The sequence below is a fragment of the Aspergillus undulatus genome (genome assembly GCF_047715775.1).
Source record: "Aspergillus undulatus strain CBS 261.88 unplaced genomic scaffold BDV17scaffold_6, whole genome shotgun sequence".
Taxonomy (NCBI): Eukaryota; Fungi; Ascomycota; class Eurotiomycetes; order Eurotiales; family Aspergillaceae; genus Aspergillus; species Aspergillus undulatus.
Window position 1 is genome coordinate 429190 of NW_027396610.1, and position 19559 is coordinate 448748.

The 19559-nt window shown below is 53.0% G+C and overlaps 11 protein-coding genes across 11 annotated transcripts; 5 read left to right on the plus strand and 6 right to left on the minus strand.

The window, feature by feature from the left end:
- Positions 1–129: 129 nt before the first annotated feature.
- Positions 130–874, minus strand: BDV17DRAFT_279629 (cutinase family protein; the record flags this gene model as incomplete). The annotated part of the gene is made up of 2 exons (XM_073759749.1): positions 130–612; positions 683–874. The coding sequence occupies 2 exons, from the start codon at positions 872–874 to the stop codon at positions 130–132; spliced, it is 675 nt and encodes a 224-aa protein (XP_073619269.1).
- A 1028-nt stretch (positions 875–1902) lies between these two features.
- On the minus strand, positions 1903–3867 carry BDV17DRAFT_254440 (uncharacterized protein). Its single transcript, XM_073756776.1, has 4 exons — positions 3363–3867; positions 3084–3301; positions 2792–3032; positions 1903–2735 (listed from the first exon to the last, which is right to left on the minus strand). Exons 1-4 carry the CDS (start codon positions 3640–3642, stop codon positions 2107–2109), a joined length of 1368 nt encoding a protein of 455 aa, XP_073619270.1. The 5' UTR covers positions 3643–3867; the 3' UTR covers positions 1903–2106.
- On the plus strand, positions 3839–4493 carry BDV17DRAFT_196316 (uncharacterized protein). The gene has a single exon (XM_073755187.1). It carries the CDS (start codon positions 3894–3896, stop codon positions 4233–4235), a length of 342 nt encoding a protein of 113 aa, XP_073619271.1. The 5' UTR covers positions 3839–3893; the 3' UTR covers positions 4236–4493.
- A 258-nt stretch (positions 4494–4751) lies between these two features.
- BDV17DRAFT_287957 (putative nuclear envelope protein Brr6) lies at positions 4752–6204 on the minus strand (the record flags this gene model as incomplete). Its single annotated transcript, XM_073761275.1, has 3 exons — positions 4752–5090; positions 5138–6036; positions 6090–6204. 3 exons carry the CDS (start codon positions 6202–6204, stop codon positions 4752–4754), a joined length of 1353 nt encoding a protein of 450 aa, XP_073619272.1.
- Positions 6205–6876: 672 nt separating this feature from the next.
- BDV17DRAFT_287958 (uncharacterized protein) lies at positions 6877–7464 on the minus strand (the record flags this gene model as incomplete). Its single annotated transcript, XM_073761276.1, has 2 exons — positions 6877–7252; positions 7301–7464. 2 exons carry the CDS (start codon positions 7462–7464, stop codon positions 6877–6879), a joined length of 540 nt encoding a protein of 179 aa, XP_073619273.1.
- Positions 7465–8407: 943 nt separating this feature from the next.
- cwc26 (putative cell cycle control protein (Cwf26)) lies at positions 8408–10089 on the minus strand. The gene is made up of 2 exons (XM_073755186.1): positions 8709–10089; positions 8408–8623 (listed from the first exon to the last, which is right to left on the minus strand). Exon 1 carries the CDS (start codon positions 9856–9858, stop codon positions 8776–8778), a length of 1083 nt encoding a protein of 360 aa, XP_073619274.1. The 5' UTR covers positions 9859–10089; the 3' UTR covers positions 8408–8623; positions 8709–8775.
- Positions 10090–10103: 14 nt separating this feature from the next.
- On the plus strand, positions 10104–10973 carry BDV17DRAFT_254446 (MGMT family protein). Its single transcript, XM_073756777.1, has 2 exons — positions 10104–10426; positions 10538–10973. The coding sequence occupies exons 1-2, from the start codon at positions 10312–10314 to the stop codon at positions 10714–10716; spliced, it is 294 nt and encodes a 97-aa protein (XP_073619275.1). The 5' UTR covers positions 10104–10311; the 3' UTR covers positions 10717–10973.
- A 347-nt stretch (positions 10974–11320) lies between these two features.
- BDV17DRAFT_196369 (serine/threonine-protein kinase) lies at positions 11321–13618 on the minus strand. Its single transcript, XM_073755188.1, has 5 exons — positions 13254–13618; positions 12390–13165; positions 12263–12344; positions 11988–12216; positions 11321–11941 (listed from the first exon to the last, which is right to left on the minus strand). The coding sequence occupies exons 1-5, from the start codon at positions 13430–13432 to the stop codon at positions 11504–11506; spliced, it is 1704 nt and encodes a 567-aa protein (XP_073619276.1). The 5' UTR covers positions 13433–13618; the 3' UTR covers positions 11321–11503.
- Positions 13026–14137, plus strand: BDV17DRAFT_196493 (uncharacterized protein). Its single transcript, XM_073755190.1, has 2 exons — positions 13026–13173; positions 13218–14137. Exon 2 carries the CDS (start codon positions 13493–13495, stop codon positions 14051–14053), a length of 561 nt encoding a protein of 186 aa, XP_073619277.1. The 5' UTR covers positions 13026–13173; positions 13218–13492; the 3' UTR covers positions 14054–14137.
- A 1737-nt stretch (positions 14138–15874) lies between these two features.
- Positions 15875–17491, plus strand: BDV17DRAFT_196387 (uncharacterized protein). Its single transcript, XM_073755189.1, has 3 exons — positions 15875–16145; positions 16219–16685; positions 16745–17491. The coding sequence occupies exons 2-3, from the start codon at positions 16400–16402 to the stop codon at positions 17245–17247; spliced, it is 789 nt and encodes a 262-aa protein (XP_073619278.1). The 5' UTR covers positions 15875–16145; positions 16219–16399; the 3' UTR covers positions 17248–17491.
- On the plus strand, positions 17377–19545 carry BDV17DRAFT_300614 (zinc-dependent alcohol dehydrogenase). The gene is made up of 4 exons (XM_073764096.1): positions 17377–17901; positions 17989–18084; positions 18148–18953; positions 19027–19545. The coding sequence occupies exons 1-4, from the start codon at positions 17736–17738 to the stop codon at positions 19303–19305; spliced, it is 1347 nt and encodes a 448-aa protein (XP_073619279.1). The 5' UTR covers positions 17377–17735; the 3' UTR covers positions 19306–19545.
- Positions 19546–19559: the final 14 nt, after the last annotated feature.

Consider the following 19559-nt stretch of genomic DNA (forward strand, 5'->3'; position numbering starts at 1 on the left):
AGCCTCTCCAGCCCCAGGCCCCAGACCCCAGATCCGGGGCCAGCCCTAATCCCCGAAAGCCACAGGAAGCCAAATCCATACCCATACCCATACCCAGCACGCGGCAGAAATTGGATTAAATCAGATCAATCAAACAGATACCTGCCCCGCCAGAAACTCCGCCGCACTTCCGGCATTCATCCCATACGTCATATGCGCAGCTGTAATAATCAGCGTCCCAGAACAAACCATATCACCCACCGCACAATAAACCTTCGTCTGATCCTTCGGGTAATCCGGGATCTGCCCCTTATCCTGCAAGTTGCGCGTATACCCAAACAACACGACGCCCTTAACCTTTTCCCTCAGACTCTCATCAAGGTCCTGCACTGCCCCGCTAATCACTGCAGAGCCCTGCGAGTACCCGCCCGCGACGATCTGCGTGTCCGGGCACTTTCCAGCAAGCTCGAACATGTCGACGGCAGCTTTAATGGAGCCGGGGTCGGTGTTCTCGGGGAGGAAGTTCTGAACTAGTCCGGCTGTGTAGGCGCCGCCAACGCCCTGGCATGCGACCTTGTCCGAGCCGAGCTTTTGTTTTAGGGAGCTGCAGACGCCGGGGCCGACGACGAAACCCTAGTATACATATTCAGATCAGTATTTTATTCTCGCTGAGGACGGCTGGGAGAAGTGCAGGCGGGTGTACCATGTTCCCCGTCTCAGTAGACCCCCTGGCAAAGATAAACGCGACGGGCTTGCACTCGCCATGCTCGAGGTCATTGGAGCTCATGAACTGGCGGCGCTCAAGCGTAATGGAGCCATCTTCTGGGTTTGGCAGGGGCGTTGCGATGGCTAGCGTAGCTAACGCGGCGACGAGGAGGGCGCGGATGCTGGGCATTGTTTGAACGATAATCGAAAGAAGGATTGGTAAAGAGTTTTGACTGTAAATGTGATGAATTGGATATGGGTAAGGACTATGGCTGGTAGGTAGGGCTTTCGTTCCGGGGGCGTAGCTTGCTCCTGAGCTTCTCGACCCTGGTGTCAGTTGAGGTCCTGACGGGGGTGTATATATACCAGCTTCTCCGATCCAGTGCCCGCTACCCAAGCCCACAGATTCAATAGGAACTAAGCCTCGGTACAAAGGACCCAATTGTTTGAGTCCCGTACCTAGGCTGTATCAGATTTGCGCAGCGACTCAAACGAGACCCATTCCTGGGCCAGTGAAGCAGTAGTAGCCAGTGTCCACGGGTCGGTTCCCAAAGACGTACTGTACGTACATAGCAGGTCCGCGTCCGCAGGGCCAAGCCCATCGCGTATCGTGCAAGCCAAACCGAACCCGTCACAGCCTCATACATGCCTCCGGGTTTGTCTCGAGCCTCGGCAAGAGATCAAGAGCCCTAATCTTTGCACTTTCTACTGGGGCCAGTCAAGACGACCTGAAACAAAGAGCCGCCTGTGTCCCAGATTGTTCGACTATTCCGACAATTGGCCGGAGATTCTCCGGCATAGGGTTAGACCGCTACTGCTACCGGCCACTGTCCTGTGGCTTTTGGTTTGGGCTTGGGTTTGGGGTCAAGCATAGCAATGGTACTATGTAGGGCCGTGCGTGCGCCCATGAGCCCTACAGGCCTAGATAATCATGGGGAGGGAACTGGAATGGGATTCAGTTTCGGGCCTTTCGGCAGTGATCGTTTCACTGGGCGCTGCAGAGAGGATAGGGACCTAGGTATCTGGCTAGATGATAGATTGACTATACGACTGTGTCCGGCCAAACGACTGCATAGTTCAACTGCCGGGATGCCGAGGTGTGGAATGAGAAGATCCATGAAATCTGCGAGCGCGGAGTATCTGCCGGAAACGGGAATACTGTGGGATGAAGTGGAGTTTCCAAGGTTGGTGTTTCAGATGAGATGAGTTTCAGCAATATCCGCCGGGATCGATATCGAATTTTCTAGATCTGATCTGAGCTAATTTTGTTTATTTCACGGTGAAGATGCCTTATCTAGATTAGATACATTCATTTACTCCGTGAGGTCCGCCCGATGCGGTCGGCTGTTGTCAGAATCCACGACTCAGACAAACATAACTCCTGCATCCATGTCCACCGGCACCAACGTCCAAATAACGAGCCTACCTCCTCTTAACCGCCGCCTCCGGACCAGTATACTTAAGCGAATAAATCCCACGCTCGATACTGTTAAGCAGAATATGCCCGCTCGCGAAATAAGGATAAACACTCCAAGACCCAACGAACTCAACCTCGCCACCAATCTCATCATCCTCAGGGTGAACATCGAAAGAGCCCACCTCCACAAAGCTACCACCAGTGGGATCGTCGAAGACAGACGAGACATCAACGATACGCAGCCCACTACCGTAGTTACTCTGGTACGTCAACCCATCAACGACATACTGGTTGTGGTCGATCGATCGCACAGGAGACTGGTAGAGACCCGTGTGTTTGGGGTTCGCGAGATTTTTGATGTCGAAGATGTAGGTTGTTGTGTGGCCGTTGGCGGCGGAGCCCGTGCCGTCCATCTCGTCGAGTTCGTCGTCCAGGAGGAGATAGGAGTGGTCGACTGGGTCGACGAGCCAGCCCTGGTGTGTGTAGGAGGACCCGACGTAGGGTGTTTTTGAGATTTGGATGGGGTTCGCCTTGTCGGTTACGTCGGCGATGGTGAGGGTGTCTTCGTTGTAGTTGAAGCAGATTTCGCGACCGACGTATTGCTCATCGGGGCCGCTGTAGATGACGCATTGCGCTGGATTCACTGGGTTAGGGTCTTGTTGTAAGATAGGGAAGTGAGTGAGGGCTTACCGTCGTGCACGTAGCCGTCTTCGCTAGCGCAGCCGGGGGAGACGGGGTTCGCTGGGTCGGAGACGTCGACCATCCAGAGGCCACCGGCGCAGGAGAGGCTGCGGGCTGTGCCGACGGCATAGATCATGTTGGTCTCCTCGTGGGCGACGATGTTGTGAGAGCTGCCGAAGCCATCGTACCAAGCGGTCAGGTCTTCCGTTGGCGAGAAGATCGTCGGGTCTGCACTGGACGCGGTAGTCAACTGCGAACGTCAGTGTCATTCTCTCACTACTCAAGCAGTAAAGTAACTTACCTTGTTGAGGTCGAAAATCTGCAACCCGTGTCCGGGCGCCTCGGAGCCAATGTAGGCATGGTCACCAATGACCTTGATATCGCGCCAGACGGACGGCTCAGTTTGAGTCGCTAGTCGACCAACATACTCGAGGGAGCCGTCCTCGAGAATCTCGACGAAGGCAACGCCATCGGTCTGCCCGACAACGCCAAATTCGCGACCCTCAGCAGACGTCCAGCCTACATCACATTATTAGCAAAGTTAAGTCAAGGCAAGTCAAGAGAGATAAGACTAGCTCACCCCAAACGTCGTTGCCCTCACGGGTAGCACTGCCCAGAGCCTGATGCGAGATGAAGCTCAACAGGTCGACATTCTCGCAGGAGTATTCTCCCGCCTTGCCCTGGGTACACGCCTTGGCTCCCTCGTCAGGATACCGGTTGATGTTGAACAGACCCTGGGCACGGGCACGGTCACGAGACTGCTTCTTCAGCGACATGAGGTGCTCCATTGTGCGGGCGCCCTGGTGAGAGGCCATGGCCACACCGGCGAGGGAAAGCAGAGAGACGTGCGAAAACTTCATCGTGAACTTGCCCTGAAACCTAAGGAGCGGTCGAAGTCAAGATAATGAGCGAGGTGCCCTACAGGACATCCCCAGACTCCAACAACCCTTATATACCCTCCCTCCACCTGCGGAGAGCACCGCAAGCCAAGGCCGTGACCATGCCGCCGAGACACCAGTCCGGATTTATATGACCTATACTACATCAATATAGGAAGGAGGACAGGAACACAGGATGCATCGGGCATTTAGCTCCGGGAGGGGCTGATAAGATGATAAGTGATAAGAGAGAGACTGCTTCCTTTCTGCAGATAGAAGATTCGAGGCGTGCAATTGATTCGATGAGAGGTGTTGTCCAAGAGTTCGGAGGGCTTGGGTTACAGCGCTGTATATGTAAACGCGGGCTGTGGTTGGACGGTGCAGCGCGCTGTGCGATATTGGGCGGGCGATCAGCGTTCTTGGCCATGGGCTATGTAACCAAACCAGATCACACAAGAGACAATGCGCATGTGGATATTGTTCTTTGGCTTTCTGGGTTGCTTTGTGCAATCAAGGCCATTTTGCTTTGCTTTTTTTTTTGTGGTACGGCGTCAAGAAAGCATTGCGAGCGTTAGGTGTGACCGGGGATGGTACGGTTTCGCGCATCCTCCAGCTTCCTCTGGGAGTCTGGGTTCATGAGATCGACGATCCCATAGAACATAAAGATCCTTTCCAGAAGAACCAAGGCCACAGCATCCCCGCACGTCGATATCCCCCGCTGGTCGATATCCGTCTCCAACCCTGCATGGCCCGGCTAGATACGGGGTCTAGGCCAGGGCCGCCGCTGCACTCAATATCGAGCGTCATCCGGAGTATCACCGACCGCTGAGGACATTTGTGACATATCTTGCATCATACAGTTGGGGTTGCTTTGAAGATACAGGATAGGGAGGGGTGGGAACCTCATACGATGCGAACGAGGCCGGCGAATTCCAATACCATGCAATTCCATATGTACAAAATGTGAAATCAAACTCCTCCCACATGACAAGACCCATGTTCCTGAAGATCCCCGCCATAGAAGATAAGGGAATAATAGTGACAAATGAAACGCCATTCCATCGCTGATGCTATCGATAAGAGTAGTGTGGTTATAGAAGCATTTTCCCGCGTTTGACAGGGCTCGGTGTGCGGGGGTTCCTGGGCCTCTCTCGGCTTCGTCCGGTGATGTTCATGCTCTGAGGGTGGTCAAGCAATAGGGGAACATCCTGTTTTTTAAAGGCCGTGTTCTCTTGGTGCTGTGCTCCGATATATCCGAACCCAGAATGTTGCGCCGGGAGGTTTGAAGGCAATTGATGTTGACCCGATGGTTGGCGGGTGTAGTTTGGAGGTGGGTGTGCGTAGTCGTGCTGATTGAGGCGGCTTCTGAAGGAGCGGAAAGACCAGTTGCTGACAACAGTGACAGTCGAAATCGTAGCAAGGAAAAATAGCTGGACTAGTTAGTGCTGAACCTGAGAAGAAGGTAGGGAGCGCTTACGATAGCTTTCCAGCTAATCGGGTCGATGAAGCTGTTGATGATAATTGCCATAGTCTGAGCCGACACCTTTGCCCGTCCAACCTTGGCCGGATCCCGGTTCATGCACCGCTCCCAATTCTCACAAACAGTCTCCAATGCCGGTAGTCGATCTCCGCCGCCACATTTGTTATCAACGTAGCTCTTCGCGCAGGTCGCCATCTCGGCTAGGATCGTGTCAGACACTTCTTCCGCCGCCTGATCGAACTCGGCCCTGATAGCCGACACAAATCCAAAGACAACGTAGACGGCCAGCGAAAACAGAGAGAGGTTGACGACGAGCTGCGCCCACCAGGAAAGAATGTTAGGCACGTTCGGATGAGCCTCGAGCAGGGCGAAAAAGTCGGAGAATTTCGACGTTTGCACCGGTTGAGCATCATCATGCTGACCCCTCTGCTTCCCCTTCTGTTGTCCCTCACTGCTACTCGGCCGATCACTCTCGTCGTCACTATCCCGGTGTAACTGCAAATCCAACGCTTTATTCCGTAACCGTCTCTTCTGTACCCGCCTCGCCCCCGCATTCGAAAAGTGACTCAGTCGCGGGATTTCGCCTCTCCCCGGGCTCGGCGCGAAGCGTCCGTACATGCCGAACAACGAGTTTCGGTGTCCCTTTGACGGCTGCTCCGGCGTCTCATCGTTATCCGCATTCTCAGGCGACGAGAAGTTCTCCGCCCCTGACGAGAAGTCGATGTCAAATTTTCGCGGCGTCATGAAAGCCGGTTGTGCGAAAGCGGATTTGGGCGTTCCGGGTGCTTGTGCTTGTGCTTGGGATCCCGTTTGCGAGAAGAGGAACGGTTGGGAGTTTGGTTCGCGGAGAGCAGGGATTTGTTTCTTTTCGGGCGAGTCGAAGATATTATGTGAGCCTGACTGGTCAGTTAAAAGCACTGTGAAGGGTTCAAGGGTAGATAAGACGCACGTTTCTTCTGGTTGTCATGCTGCATGCTGAGCTGGTAGAATGGCGAGGTCACGTCCCCCGGAGCGCGGGACTGCCACTCAAAGTCCATCGGACTTTCAGCCGTTCGTTTATCCATCTTCATGAGACGGACACTGGCAGACAGACTGAGGACAAAGGGTGAGGCTCTGGGTGGGAAGTGGAACTGCCAGAACGGAGGTGAAAGGGTGATCTGCGGAGGATTTCACAGGGATCGAGACTTTTTCCGTTCCTTTTGTTTGTAAACAATTCACTATGGCCCCAGCAACCAACATTTCAACCAGCGCCAGTTCCCTACTGTGGTACAACGGAAACATTCTTCTACTAAATATACTGGATGACAATCTAAGTCGACTTCCTCTACGGCTCCTCTGTTGATTATCGCAGGACGCTGTGTCTCCTCAATGTTCTGCCGGTCGGGCTGGCTTCCCCTCACTTTGCACGTTCCCCTCTCCACTACTGAGGACCCTCACTTTCCGGCCACCGACTACACTCTACAACCACCAAGAAGATATGGCAATCTATGTATATTCATTCTGGTGCAATAACAATAAAAAATCGCATCGCCTCCAGCTCTACCACAGTGCCGTCCGCTGCCTTCACCAAATGACCGTCCGAACAGTGTCGAAATCAAGCGCCAGCAGACTCCAAATCGAAATCATCTAATGCGAATCAAAAAGATCTAGCCCAACTCCGGTCCATCGCTGATAATACAAACGCTTGAGGGAAAGACAAGGCGGGAAGAAGAATACAAAGATGGTCATCAGGGAAGTCAGAGCTTGACGTGGTCGACGAATTCAAAGTCATCCTCGTCCGCAAGGTAGCCGATCGAGACTTCGCTCTCGCGGGTGATGAACTCGTACTCCTTGACCAGCTTCTCCGTCTCCTTTGTCTCGAACTTCTCCAAGGCCTTGTCGATCATGTCGTTGAAGAGCGTCGCTCCGGTGACTTCGTACTGGCTGACCGGGCCGTCTTCCTGGTATAGCTCCGGAACAGTCGTCGCGACTGCGATATCGTTGCCCTCGCTCGCTAAAGAGTCGAACGTGCCTTCGCCGAGGGCTTCCTGGACGTCGTTGCGGAAGCTGACCTTGGCCAGAGTGGAGTTGTGATGGGCGTCGCGTACGCGCTGCCGGCGGTTCCAGGACGTTCTATCTTGTTAGCCTAGGTTAGGATAGGACGAAGGGCCGGGTACTTACGAGTGAGGCTTTGCGGGCCGGGTTATCGGGAGACTTCCGTCAATAGTGACAACGCCTGGGCGGGCAGAACGACCACCATGAACCCACTTGGCCTTGTGGTCGTGGAAGCGCTTTGCCGCGGTGCCAGCCTGGCGCAAGTCGCTGTTATCAAACGATCCGGACATGGTGAAGAGGAGTATTGTAGACAGCGAGGTGTGAAGTGAGGCGTAGGTGGTGTAGGTTTCAATAGCGTAGGCAGGACTAGGTGACAGCGGTGCAAGATATACAAAATAGAACAAGGTAGAATGAGGAGAGAAAGAAGCCTGAATAAGCGCTCGAGTGAATCGGGGCTATAGATCGGGTGAGTCACGCAGTCAGTGAAGTGCGGTAGCCAGTCACGGCCTTGTGTCATCAAAGAGCGACAAGGCGTGCAACAAGGGTCCCTGAGTAATTCACAGAGGAACCTTAGCAAGAAGTCGGGGACCTTGTTTGGCAAGGGGTCGATTCGAGTCGAGTCACAGTCGGGGGTCGGGGCTTTTATTATACCCCCATCTTCACTCCAACCTTGGGATCACCACCACGGGGTACTTATCACCGATCAGACCTTCCAAGGTTATCAGGGGCCCGGGCGAGGCGAAGCTGATTGCGGCAGGTGTGAAATGACCCATGGCTGGCGGTGATAACGATCTGATGTCCTATCGATCGAGCACCTTCCCTTCCCTTTCCCCCTCCCCCTCATCTGCGCCACTTACCACTTACCTACCAAACCACGGAGCTCTATTTTCGTCAACCGAGGGTTCCCCTCCGAGGCAGCAGATAATCACGAATTCACTAGTGATAGGATAGGTTCAGCCACAGCCTCAGGCACGTTGTCTGTTCTAGCTCGTCACTTGTCAGCACTGTGATGTCATGCGCTGCGCACCGCATCAGCGCGCATCTCCCCCTTGTCTAAGAGTATGGTGCTTAGGCATCCCAGTTCAAGTTCCAGCGCTAGACTCCCACCTGGCAGGTCTAATCATGCGCGCCATGGTGCAGGTGATCTGTGAGCTCTGTCACCTGCATAGGTAGTGCAATCACGTAGTATTATACTTGGAGGTACTACTTCGGTGGATGCTGTAGGGACTGCCAGGGGCGCATTCCAGTCCAGAACTTGGTTTGCTGGGGGTTCGAGCTCAAGGGCTAGTTGGTGTTGTACGATGACGGAGTGCTTGAAGTAAGCTTACCTACTGAATAATTCCTATTGAGCGCTCTCAAGGGAAATTAAGTAACGGGGGTGAAGGTGGATGGCTCCGGCGAATGATTGTTGGTACGTCGACATTGCCGAGGCTCAGTCCAGCTCCGGCTCTGAACTTCGAGATTCAATCAGTACAACGTAGATCAACCAACATCTCAGGCCAGAGCCATGATGATATCCACGTTAGGTTCATACATTATTTTGTAAACAGGTCGCGCCAGCACGACATCCCAGTCATATAGATATAGTAATACAGTCCAACCTACTCATCCATCTGCCACTCATACTCCAGCGCCTCCAACCTCCCCTTCCGATTTCTCGCGGCAAACCATTCCTTCTCAAACCCATTCGCCCTATCCACCCCATCCCACCTATGCCCCGGCCGAATGCCATACCGATTCGGCTGGAACGCACCCTGGTACAACGGCTTCCCCGTACGACTTGTTCCCTTTGCAACCTTCGTCAGGAACCGCGCAGCAGGATCATTCCACCGGCTCTGCGCCTTCAACTCCTCATTTAGCTCCTCGTCGTCGGCCCGCCTCGCAAGCGGCATAGCCTTCGCTTCTTCAAGCGCGACTCGTCGATCTTCCCTCTCCGCACGCTGCACATCGCCCATAAGTGCCTCTTTCGCTTCGGCCTCCTTGGCTTTCTTCTCCTCTTCCACGCGCCTCGCCTCAGCACGCTTCATGGCGACGTTAATGATTCGACCTGACGCATCTCGGTAGATAGTCTCTTGTGTTCCTTCCCCGTCATCGCCCTTTTTACCCTTCCACTTCGCCTCCTCAGCTCTCCGCTTCTTCGTCTGCGCGGCCACCATCGCGGCCGTTTGCTCCGCTGTTTGGAGGCCCGCCCGTGCACCGGATTCCATTCGTGGCCCGTCGTCGTCGTCGGAGTCATTGTCGACAACCATCGGGTCCTCGTCACCTTCTGCTCTTCGCGCGTTCGATTCCGCCATTGCGTCCGCTAATATTGCATCCGCTGCATCGCGCTCGCTATCCCTCGGCGTATCCGTCGTGGTCCCCGTCCCCGGCGTAGATGTATTCGTAGATGTACCCGATAACGTCGTCCAATTACTCTTCTTCGCCCTCCGAAACTCCGCGCTGCGACTACCACTCACAACAGCAGGTCCGAATTCATTCCTATCTCTTCCCCCATTCTCATGTAACCCAGACGTAGAGCGCAGATCAGGCGGGTCGTCGTCGGCGATAATCAGGCCCGAGCCTGTGGTGTCTATTTCTGATGCGGCGTTCTTCTTGCGTTTCTTTTTTGGGCGCGTTGATGGAGGAGCAGGGTCGGCGGTTAGGTAGTTCTTTGCGAGGTATTCGGCTAGGGAGTTGGAGGGCATTATTGTGGTTTCTTTGTGGTTGGGGGTGGGTTGAAGGTGTTCAGTATGGCGAGGCTCTTATCCGATCACTGAGCGTGAACCTTGAGGCTTGTGAAGATTGATTGGACTTGGCGTGGAGGAGCTGTGATGGGCCGAGTGGGCGCATTATTGTTCTTCCGACGGGTCTTGCTATCTCGTATCGCGTATCGTCGATATCGAGTGAGCTGAGCTTCGGATTGAGCTATAGTCTAGTTATTATCCGATACGCCTTGTATGTGACTCACAGAACTGGCCGATGTGGTGTCATTGCCTACCCTACGCTCCCGTCAAGCCGAGGGCCCATCCATTGTTAATCTGTTACCCGTCGTGTAGTCAAGACTTGAACTCTACCAACGAAGACATATATCCAAGCAACTTCAACAACATCACATCATCACCGCCACCACATACCCAACCAAACAAAAGAAAGCAAAAATGCCCCGCACAGAAGAAGCCGAAATCTGGTTCTCCTCCGTCTACAGCCTAGTCCAGTCGATACCACACGGTCGGGTAACATCCTACGGACACATCGCAGCCTTATTAGGTGAACGTATGTACCGTAGCCACCAACCCTACCCTTCACCCCTACCCACCAGCTGATCCCTCTCCGGGAATACTTAGTAGCATACAACGGAGGATGAGCTAATGTGGGTTCGAGCAGCAAAACGCCCCCGCCAAGTCGGCATAGTCCTAAAGCACCTCCCGTCCCCCTCAAGCGGCGAGTTCTTCCATAGCGGGAATGTACCCTGGCAGCGGGTTATTAATTCTAGGGGTATGATTTCGCATCGGTATGATTATCTCCCTTCAAGTTCAATCATCCTATTATCTACAGTAGCTTGAGGTGGTCTGGTTGGTTGGGTTGAGTTGGATTGTGTTGGGTTGCTTGTGGCTAACGGCGATTATGTATATGTAGGGGGCCAGGGAGTGCAGCGCGGCAAGCGGAGGCTCTTAGGGACGAGGGGGTAGAGGTTGATGGGGATGCGATGGGGGAGTTTTATGTGGATTTTGGGCGGTTTGGGTGGTTTCCGGTTGAGCTGCCTAGTGAGGGTAGGGGTGATGAAGACGATTCAGAGGAAGATGATGCGAATGAGAACGGGGAGGGACGATGACGATGGAACAAAATAAGTCTACAATATGATACCCTATTTAATAGAAAGTCTAGGAAAAGGAGTTTGCGATCTCTAACGAGATTGATGATTGCGCGCCTATCTTCAAATCAACACCTCAACCCATACGTACAAGTTATCGTAAGCGTCAGATAATCCGGACCGTAAATTAATAACATAGTGGGGTTCAAATAAACCAGCGGCATAATACGTATATCCATCCATCTCTGTCGTCACTACCCGGGCGTCTAGTGCAGGCGAATAGAATAGTGAGTAGAGGGGCGCAAGGCAAGAGGACAAGCAGACTCTATATGGTAAAGAATGAGTAGGAGACGAGAGGGAGATAGAGAGAGTATGTAGGTATGATAAGGAGGAACGGTCATGGAACGAACACCAACAGTCGACGGCCCAAGATGTGGTAGATGCGCAACAAGAAATCATGAAAAAATGAAGGAAAATCGTCGCTCGAGACATATAAGTGTCGTTATATCGGATCAAGGAGTCATTCTGTAGTGTACTGCTTATCTTCGCTTCACCTCGGTCGCCCAGCCCTCGATGCCCTCGCCTCTGGTTCCCGGCGCGATGCCGAGGTCGACCTCTTGCATCCCCCGGGTATCCTTCATCCACTCGTGAGATGCCATACCGCCTGCGTTGGCACGTCGTTCCGGTAGCACCTCAAGCATCGGCAAGAGGAAGTCGCTGATGGCCATGGCCTGTGAGACGGAAAAGTGGTATTTCTCACGGAGTACGTCCGGTAACGACCAGTGACGGAGTCGATGGATATTGCGGAGCTCGCCCTTGCGATTAAAAATCTCTTGTGACCACCGGCCTGAGAGGCAGAGCGACTTCGGGAACGGGCCAAGCAGCTCGATGACTTGGGCTATGTGGTCATCGTCTTTGCCGTAGCGGGTACCTGATTGAGGGTCGAACAAGTAGTCGCCGGTGATCAATTCAAAGACCTGGGACGTCAATATTGCACTATCAATGGTTAGTCAGGGAGCTCACCATGCAAGCCATACTCCAGATGTCGGTACTGGCTCCCCATTTGGATCCTAGAATAACCTCGGGCGAGCGGTACTGGCGGGTTTGGATATCGTTGGTAAAGTGGTGGCCGACCCAGCATGCGTTGCCCAGATCTGCAATCTTGACCGAGATAATGCCACAATCTATTTCTTCGTCGTTGGAGGACGACTTGTCGAGTGAGATTCCAGAAACCTCTCGTTCCAGCAGGTCGCTACATTCGTTAGCAAGTTTGACAGATAGATATTGGGTGTACCTACGCAGTTTTCTCCCTTTGCTTTTGCTGCTCATCCTCATCCTTGATGCCGAGCAACTGTCTCATCGACGGAGCTTCCGTAGTACCTGTACTAGTTAGCAAAGCACAGTCGACAGTCGTGCCACTCTCACCTGGCGATTCATTGACAAGTTGGCTCAAACTGCTGTGTGAGTGTTGCGAGCTGTGTTTGAATTCGAAGCTTGTGTTGAGAGGACTGGGCAACGGCTGACTCCCGGTGATCAACGTCCTGCGCCTCCGCCGACCGTTGCGATTGTCCTCTTTCTGTGCCTTCTTCTCCTCCTCTTTAACATATGTCTTGACGATTTGCTCGACGTCGCCGATTTCGATCAGGACGTTCTCTGGTTTCAAGTCGGTATGGATGATACCGCATTCCCGATGCATGTAGTCCAGACCGAGGAGCACTTGCTTCGTAATCTGCTTCACCAGCGCCATAGGAATACCACGGTGGTTCCATTTCTTGATCAATCCAAGAAGGTTCTCTCCAAGCACTTCGAACACCATGCAAACGTGAACCCCGTGGGGCCCCTTGTGCTCGAAAGAGTCAAGCAAGCTGACGACATGTTTCCGCCCGGGGTGCGAAGGCTTCGCTTGAACGATGCGATTCAATAATTTGATCTCGTCGATCGCGGTTTCTGTGTAGTGGGCGGCCGATCGGACGACTTTAAGCGCGACGTGTTTTCCGGTGGTGGTATCGCGGGATAACCAGACGGTGGAAAAGTGACCCCACCCCAACTTGCGCACGACGACATATCGCCCGTTATTGTATTGTTCTCCAATCTGGACGGGGTGGTAGCCGCCCTTGCAGTAATCTTCTGAATCTTCTTCTTCGGCCGTGGTCTCGGGTTCTTCTTCTTCGTCGGAGGAGCCAGATCGTGATGGCGGGACACTGTTGAAGTGAGTTGGTCAGAATTGTGGGTGGTGGAAACTAACAAAAAGAGGGGAAACAGAAGATCGATGGGAAAAGCGAAGCATACCTGTCGCTGCCAGCACCGGTGGAATCGGCCGGTGTCACAGAATCGCTGGTGACGATGGGCTTCAAGTCGGTGCCCTTTCTTCTCTTCTTATTGGTAGTGCCGTTGGTGGCGGACGAAGCGACGTTGGTCGCCATCTGCTTGCCTTTATTGAGGACGGATTGGAGGTCAACGCCTTCCATGGCTCCAGGCGAATGTGAAGGGAGATCGCACGGAGCGAGAAAGGAGGTGACGGATGGGAGATGCGAAAGATGCGAAAGAGGGGTGGATTTGTTGGGCTGGCGAGATCGCAGCGGAGCGAGGGAAGAACAGAAGCAGGTCGGGGTGGTTGGCGGCGGCGGCGGAGCTGGACTGGCTTGGTTTGGACTTTGTCTTGTTGTGCGATCCTGAGGGGGTTTCCGCACCAGCCTTTTTCTAGACGATCAACAAAAGAAAAAGACAACAGAATGACTTTCAAGAAGAATATGAGCAAGGTTGAAAACAAAGACCAGCGCGATAGGAGCGGAAACAAAGTTGGCAGCGGGGCAATTGAGTTGGGGACGGGGGGAGAGGCAAATGACGCAAACGTTTTACAGTCAAGTATATCTGGACTCGACGATGGCTCGCTTTCACTGGCAGTTTCTGTGTCGCGCACTCTCAGTCGCAGTGGTGAGATCGACAATGGAGAATGCCCGCAAGCAGAGGATATCATGCCCAGCGCGTACACCGATGTGGCAAATCATTCATACCCGCTTCTTCTTCTCATTTGTAGTTCGACTACCGGTGGACATTGGAACCTCAAGTTGCATTCTGGGGTAAACTAGAAAAGAGCAGAATATGTAGTGCTACCAAATGGTGCCATCTCTGTCCCAGCCTCCATCAGTGCCTGCTCCGAATTATATACTTTGGCGGTGATCAGGTCTCCCTGCAGGGAATCCGCTTGGAACGTGCGGAACCACGACAGAAGGCGAGGAACAGATGGTAAGCACTAATCAGACTACTGCAGAAGTTAGCGACGATGCAAATCGAGTCTTGCTATATGTGGCTATAGTAAAGCGCCCGAAATGAAGGACCCCAAGAAAAGTCCTGGTGTTTGTGCAGTGGATGTGGCAATACTCTCGCCCCGGTGCATTCTTGGCGGGGTTCACTGCCATTTACCGTGGAATTAGCGCGCAAGGCCGTGTCCTCAATTTGGTGGTCCAACGACAGCTTCTCAGTCCCTCAGCTAATTGTACTGCACCCGCGATCAGGTACTTGCAGGACGCGTCGACGATTCTCCGTTGCGCGAAAACCCTCGAAGCCACGCTGGGACAGATTCGACTGCTGCTAACCAAGATTGGTCTATGGCATGGCGCACCTCAGAATGCTCTCTTCCTGGCCTAGAGAGCCGGCATATACTGTCTCCCTTCAACGACTTTCCTCGATGACTATTTAAGCGTTGAGCTCGCAATCACCATGGTCGAACCTTTGACGTATCCAGACCATGGACTTGGTACGCCTGACCGGCCGACAGATTTGCGTTCAGCGATATGGCTCACTGACGGGTCGGCGGCTACATATCGCCGAGGTTAACTGTCAGGCATAACCTGGATTGAGGGCAAGAAAGGCTATATCTTCTGAACGAGGACGCGAAGCGGCTGATGAGTGCTTGATCTCTGCACATTTCATGCTCAAAAACCGTTTTTTAGGAAGTGACCAAAGGCTCAATATCATCTCAGCGCTATACACTGGGGCTCCTTGCAATCCTACGCCCTCCTTGTTCGCCTTCCAAGGGCACGCAAGTACTTGCGATTCGATATGATAATAACGGCAATAGTGCTCTTGTGCATTTGTCTCTGTAACTGAGGACGGGGCTGAGTTATACTACGCCAATTATATCACGGAGACTCGTGCTCCTCGAGCAGAAAATGGTAACGACAACGCATTGAGAACGGAAAGACTTCACTTACAGCAGTGCATCACTGACTTCATCAGAGTGTCCAGTATTTAGTCAATAAATCGCCAACTGACCGGGTTTCAACTTCATACAGAGACCGTTCTCGCGGGCTCAGGTATGAGGAAGGAGAATTGATCATTGGAGAATCCGTCACGGAGTTCATGAAGACCTGGATGCAGCAAAAATCCCAGTTGAAGGCCATGGCTCAAAGCCCCCTGATATACAACCTGCGGGGCGCCCAGCCAAATCGCCATCATGAAGCTGGATGGTTGCTTGTCATTATAAGACGCATCCCATAAGAATAAGACTGATAAGGGCAGACTTCTGGAAGGAACGTCGTCGAGCCTTGACCGATAAATCGTCGCAGGACGCTTCAATCTGGATTCAAGGCTGGCAGGACAATAATACTGAGTCGTGATCGGACCAATATCAGTGCCGGGACCGAGCAGGCCACGGACTATCTCGGTCTCGCTGCAAAGAAATCGGAAATCTGGACCAAGTTGACATGCGAACCGTGCTCCGCGTGCGGTACGGCGGACAAAGCTTTGAGTCCGAGCTCCGATAACCCACTAGGGCAGGATACAGAGAGAGGTATATAGACCGAGACGCCAGCCCCTGCGATTCCGTGATTCAAGAAGGGAACCAGCAGATCGAATTGGCCCCCATCTGGCCTTGTCGCCTGGGTATTTTGCCCGTCAGGATGTCCTTTGTCAGACGTCGTCATCGGTTCTCGCCAAAGACCTGGACTACACCAACAAGCGCCAACGGAGCCGTCAGCATAGAGCGACTCATTTCGGGCATTTCAGAAAGTCACTAGAAGTGACCGCAGATAGGCAATTCTCGGAATCTAAATGACCAACCAATGGTCCACCATGGCTTACGGGAGCCGCAAGCGCCCGGACACTAGCCATCACCATGGCAAGTAACAACCCACGAAGGGAGTATTGCTAGCAAGCCATGCGGGCGTGGCAGTGATCTACGTACGTCAAACCTGTGGAGTCGTATCAGATTTTAGTGCTCAGTGGAGTACTCTGCAAGGGCACTCGGACATAGAAAGGGGAGATAGCGGGCTGATCCTATCCACGGTCCTAGGCGGAGTTAAGCATCCTACTTATACTCCGCAAACCCTCACAGCGGCAATCCCATTGTTGAGAGACAACAACAACAAAAAAAAAAAAAAAGGCTGGACTTCGCCTTATCTCAGCGAGCCTGCCGACTTCCACCTCCCTTCACAATGGCTGATGCGAAAATCGTCCTGATCACCGGCGCCAACACCGGAATCGGCTACCAGGTCGTGCGAACCCTCTACAGCGCGGATCAGCCATACCATGTTCTTGTCGGCGCGAGATCGCTCTCCAAAGCGCAGGAAGCCATCACCGCCATTCGAACAGAACTCACTTCTTCATCAAACAAGTTGACGCCCCTGGTTGTGGATATCGAGGACGATGAGTCCATCCAGCAAGCCTACGACGAGGTGCAAGCTCAATTCGGGAGACTCGACGCACTCGTCAACAATGCCGGTACGCCCATGGTCCAATACAAGCCTCAGTTCCTTCAAACCCATTACTAACGACGACAGGCGCACAATTTGACCTCCGTGCCGAGTACAGCACCCGCGAAGCCTTCAACAAATCCTGGAACGTCAACGTGACCGGCACCCACATTATAACATCCACATTCATTCCACTCCTCCTTCAAAGCCCATCACCCCGGCTAATCTTCGTAACATCTGGCGCATCTACACTCAAGGGCACAGAGTCACGCACCATCCCCGCAGACCGCGTCCCTCCAGCCGGATGGCCGAAAGCCGCACCCAGCGGAGCCGCGTACCGCAGCTCCAAGACAGGCCTGAACATGCTGATGCGCCAGTGGGATCGGATTCTGACGAATGACGGCGTGAAAGTGTTTGCGATTAGCCCGGGTATGCTTGCGACGAATTTGACCGGGACGCCCGAGGCCATGAGGAAGATGGGCGCGGGGGATCCAGCTGTTGCGGGGCCGTTGTTTCGCGATGTTCTTGAGGGGAAGAGGGATGCGGATGTTGGGATGGTTGTTAATAAGGATGGGGTGCAGCCTTGGTAATGGACTACTTGATTGTCAAGCGGCTGGTTAGGGCACGCTGTAGTAGGAGTGTTGCCTGTCTGCTACCTGCCAAGAATTAATGAAGTGAATCTCTGGATTAGCTTGACTAAACCGCTGCATAGATTAACTATGTCTCGTCATGATGATTCTACAAATTGTAGACAAAGCTGCCATGCCCAGTCATGTGATGTCACCGTGATGTAAACCATCGCCCTACTTCAATACTGCAGACAAGTTATTCTATGAACTTGGAAATCAGAGTAATTCAGAACTTCTCATAAGTTACCTTGTATTCACACATCTCTGCAGAACCATCTCGGAACCATCAGCAAAGTCCCATATCCCGATTTACAATCCTAACCACCAAACCAACCAATCATCTCACACCCTCGCCAAACCGAAACGAACTATACACCCCAGGGTCCCCAACCTAACTCAAGTCAACCCAACCCAACCCAACCCCAAAAACCAATCATTAATCAATAATCATGGCCGCAACACAGGCCGCCAATCTCGTCGAGAAAGCCGTCGGCCACGGCGACACGGCAACCGTGCATACAGACATAAGCAACTACAGCAAGAACGAGGCGGGCGTTGAAACAGGCGAGAAGATCCTTGCTGCTGTTTGGAATGGGAAGAATGATGTTACGACTGGTGAGTTACCAACATGGGACATTGGAAGATTGGAGGGAGAAGGGGTGTGAAGGTGAGGCTGAGGCTAATGTATATGATATGGAATAGCTGAAATGCCCAAGCCCCGCGTCATCGACGGCGCAGATGTTGTTGTTCGTGTGACGGGGAGTACAGTTTGTGGGAGTGATTTGCATTTGTATCATGGTATTCCTTCACACCACAACACCATCTACCAACCAATGGCCTAAACTGAGATATCTGGGACAGGCACAATCCCCCAACTCCAAAAAGGCGACGTCCTCGGTCACGAATGCTGCGGCGTCGTAGAATCCATCGGCCCCGACATCAAAGACCGCAAACCCGGGCAACGCGTCACCGTCTCATTCCCCATAGCCTGCGGAACCTGCAAACGCTGCACCGCCCAACAATACAGCCAATGCGAAAACACCAACGAGAACTCCATCACAAACGCCATGTACGGGAAGCGCACGGCGGGGATATTCGGGTACAGCCATTTCACTGGTGGCTTTGCGGGCGGGCAGGCGGAGTACCTGCGTGTTCCGTACGGGGACGTGAATCTCCTCCCCATCTCCGATGAAGTACCCGATGAGAAGGCGTTGTATCTGAGTGATGTTATCGCGACGAGCTGGCACTGTGTTGTTGATACTGGTGTGAAGGAGGGCGACACGGTCGCGGTTTGGGGCGCGGGCCCGATCGGCCAGATGGCTGTGGAGTTTGCATTCTATCATGGTGCGAAGAGGGTTATTGTTATTGATGGTGGGGAGGGGGCGTGGCGGTTGGGGTTTGTTAAGGGGAAGGTGCCGCGCGTGGAGATTTTGGACTTCTCTGCCTTGCCAAAGGGCGAGAATGTTAGTTCTCAGCTGCGCAAGATGACGGATCACCAGCTTGACGTGTGTCTTGAGTGTGTGGGTGGTGAGTATGCGAAGGGGTGGGTGCATTTCATGGAGCAGATGGTTGGTGCTGAGACGGATACGTCGGAGATTGTTAATGAGATGATTACGGCCGTTAGGCCGTTTGGGCGTGTTGGGTTGACGGGGGTTTATGCTGGATTTGTATGTCTCCCTCTCCATCACCACTCCCTTGTCTTTAGGGTAACATACTGACATGCATGTTTGTGTCCACTAGACAAACCACTTCAACATCGGCTCCCTCATGCAGACAGGCGTCCGATTAATCGGGAATGGCCAGGCTCCTGTGCAAAAGTACTGGAAGGATCTATTAGAGCTGATTCGGAAGGGCGATATCGACCCGCTGCACATGGTCAGTCACCGGTTCAGACTGGAGGATATCGCCGAGGTTTATGCCAAATTTGATAAGCGTGAGGGGGGTATCCAGAAGGTTTACCTTGAGACGAAGCACTCGCAGCCTGCTGCTACGCAGTCGCCTGCTTTGACAACTATTTAATCGAATTTTGGATGGGTTGTGAAGAGTTGTATTGCACCCTAGGATGCCATGAGATGTATTCATTTGGGGTTTCAAATGAACTGAGTGAACCTACAGAATGCAGGAAATAAACGACGCTACGCGCTACGATATCAACCAGAGTCAGAATGAATCAAAGCAAACCAAACACACCCACACATTCCTCATTTAAGCTACTAACACATAGTACACATACATCCACACCCATGATTTTCATCCTCAACCAACCGGACAAG

What these genes read in the sequence shown, in the direction of transcription:
- BDV17DRAFT_254440 (XM_073756776.1), bottom strand. Translation starts at nt 3,642, where the DNA reads ATGAAGTTTTCGCACGTCTCTCTGCTTTCCCTCGCCGGTGTGGCCATG. An exon ending in AGATTTTCGACCTCAACAAG is followed by an intron (nt 3,033 to 3,083) that starts GTAAGTTACTTT and finishes TGACGTTCGCAG; the next exon opens with TTGACTACCGCGTCCAGTGC. An exon ending in AGACGGCTACGTGCACGACG is followed by an intron (nt 2,736 to 2,791) that starts GTAAGCCCTCAC and finishes CAGTGAATCCAG; the next exon opens with CGCAATGCGTCATCTACAGC.
- BDV17DRAFT_196316 (XM_073755187.1), top strand. Translation starts at nt 3,894, where the DNA reads ATGATAAGTGATAAGAGAGAGACTGCTTCCTTTCTGCAGATAGAAGAT.
- cwc26 (XM_073755186.1), bottom strand. Translation starts at nt 9,858, where the DNA reads ATGCCCTCCAACTCCCTAGCCGAATACCTCGCAAAGAACTACCTAACC.
- BDV17DRAFT_254446 (XM_073756777.1), top strand. Translation starts at nt 10,312, where the DNA reads ATGCCCCGCACAGAAGAAGCCGAAATCTGGTTCTCCTCCGTCTACAGC. An exon ending in CGCAGCCTTATTAGGTGAAC is followed by an intron (nt 10,427 to 10,537) that starts GTATGTACCGTA and finishes GGGTTCGAGCAG; the next exon opens with CAAAACGCCCCCGCCAAGTC.
- BDV17DRAFT_196369 (XM_073755188.1), bottom strand. Translation starts at nt 13,432, where the DNA reads ATGGAAGGCGTTGACCTCCAATCCGTCCTCAATAAAGGCAAGCAGATG. An exon ending in AAGCAAAGGGAGAAAACTGC is followed by an intron (nt 12,217 to 12,262) that starts GTAGGTACACCC and finishes TAACGAATGTAG; the next exon opens with CGACCTGCTGGAACGAGAGG. An exon ending in TCTGGAGTATGGCTTGCATG is followed by an intron (nt 11,942 to 11,987) that starts GTGAGCTCCCTG and finishes TTGACGTCCCAG; the next exon opens with GTCTTTGAATTGATCACCGG.
- BDV17DRAFT_196493 (XM_073755190.1), top strand. Translation starts at nt 13,493, where the DNA reads ATGCGAAAGATGCGAAAGAGGGGTGGATTTGTTGGGCTGGCGAGATCG.
- BDV17DRAFT_196387 (XM_073755189.1), top strand. Translation starts at nt 16,400, where the DNA reads ATGGCTGATGCGAAAATCGTCCTGATCACCGGCGCCAACACCGGAATC. An exon ending in CGCACTCGTCAACAATGCCG is followed by an intron (nt 16,686 to 16,744) that starts GTACGCCCATGG and finishes TAACGACGACAG; the next exon opens with GCGCACAATTTGACCTCCGT.
- BDV17DRAFT_300614 (XM_073764096.1), top strand. Translation starts at nt 17,736, where the DNA reads ATGGCCGCAACACAGGCCGCCAATCTCGTCGAGAAAGCCGTCGGCCAC. An exon ending in GAAGAATGATGTTACGACTG is followed by an intron (nt 17,902 to 17,988) that starts GTGAGTTACCAA and finishes GATATGGAATAG; the next exon opens with CTGAAATGCCCAAGCCCCGC. An exon ending in TGATTTGCATTTGTATCATG is followed by an intron (nt 18,085 to 18,147) that starts GTATTCCTTCAC and finishes TATCTGGGACAG; the next exon opens with GCACAATCCCCCAACTCCAA.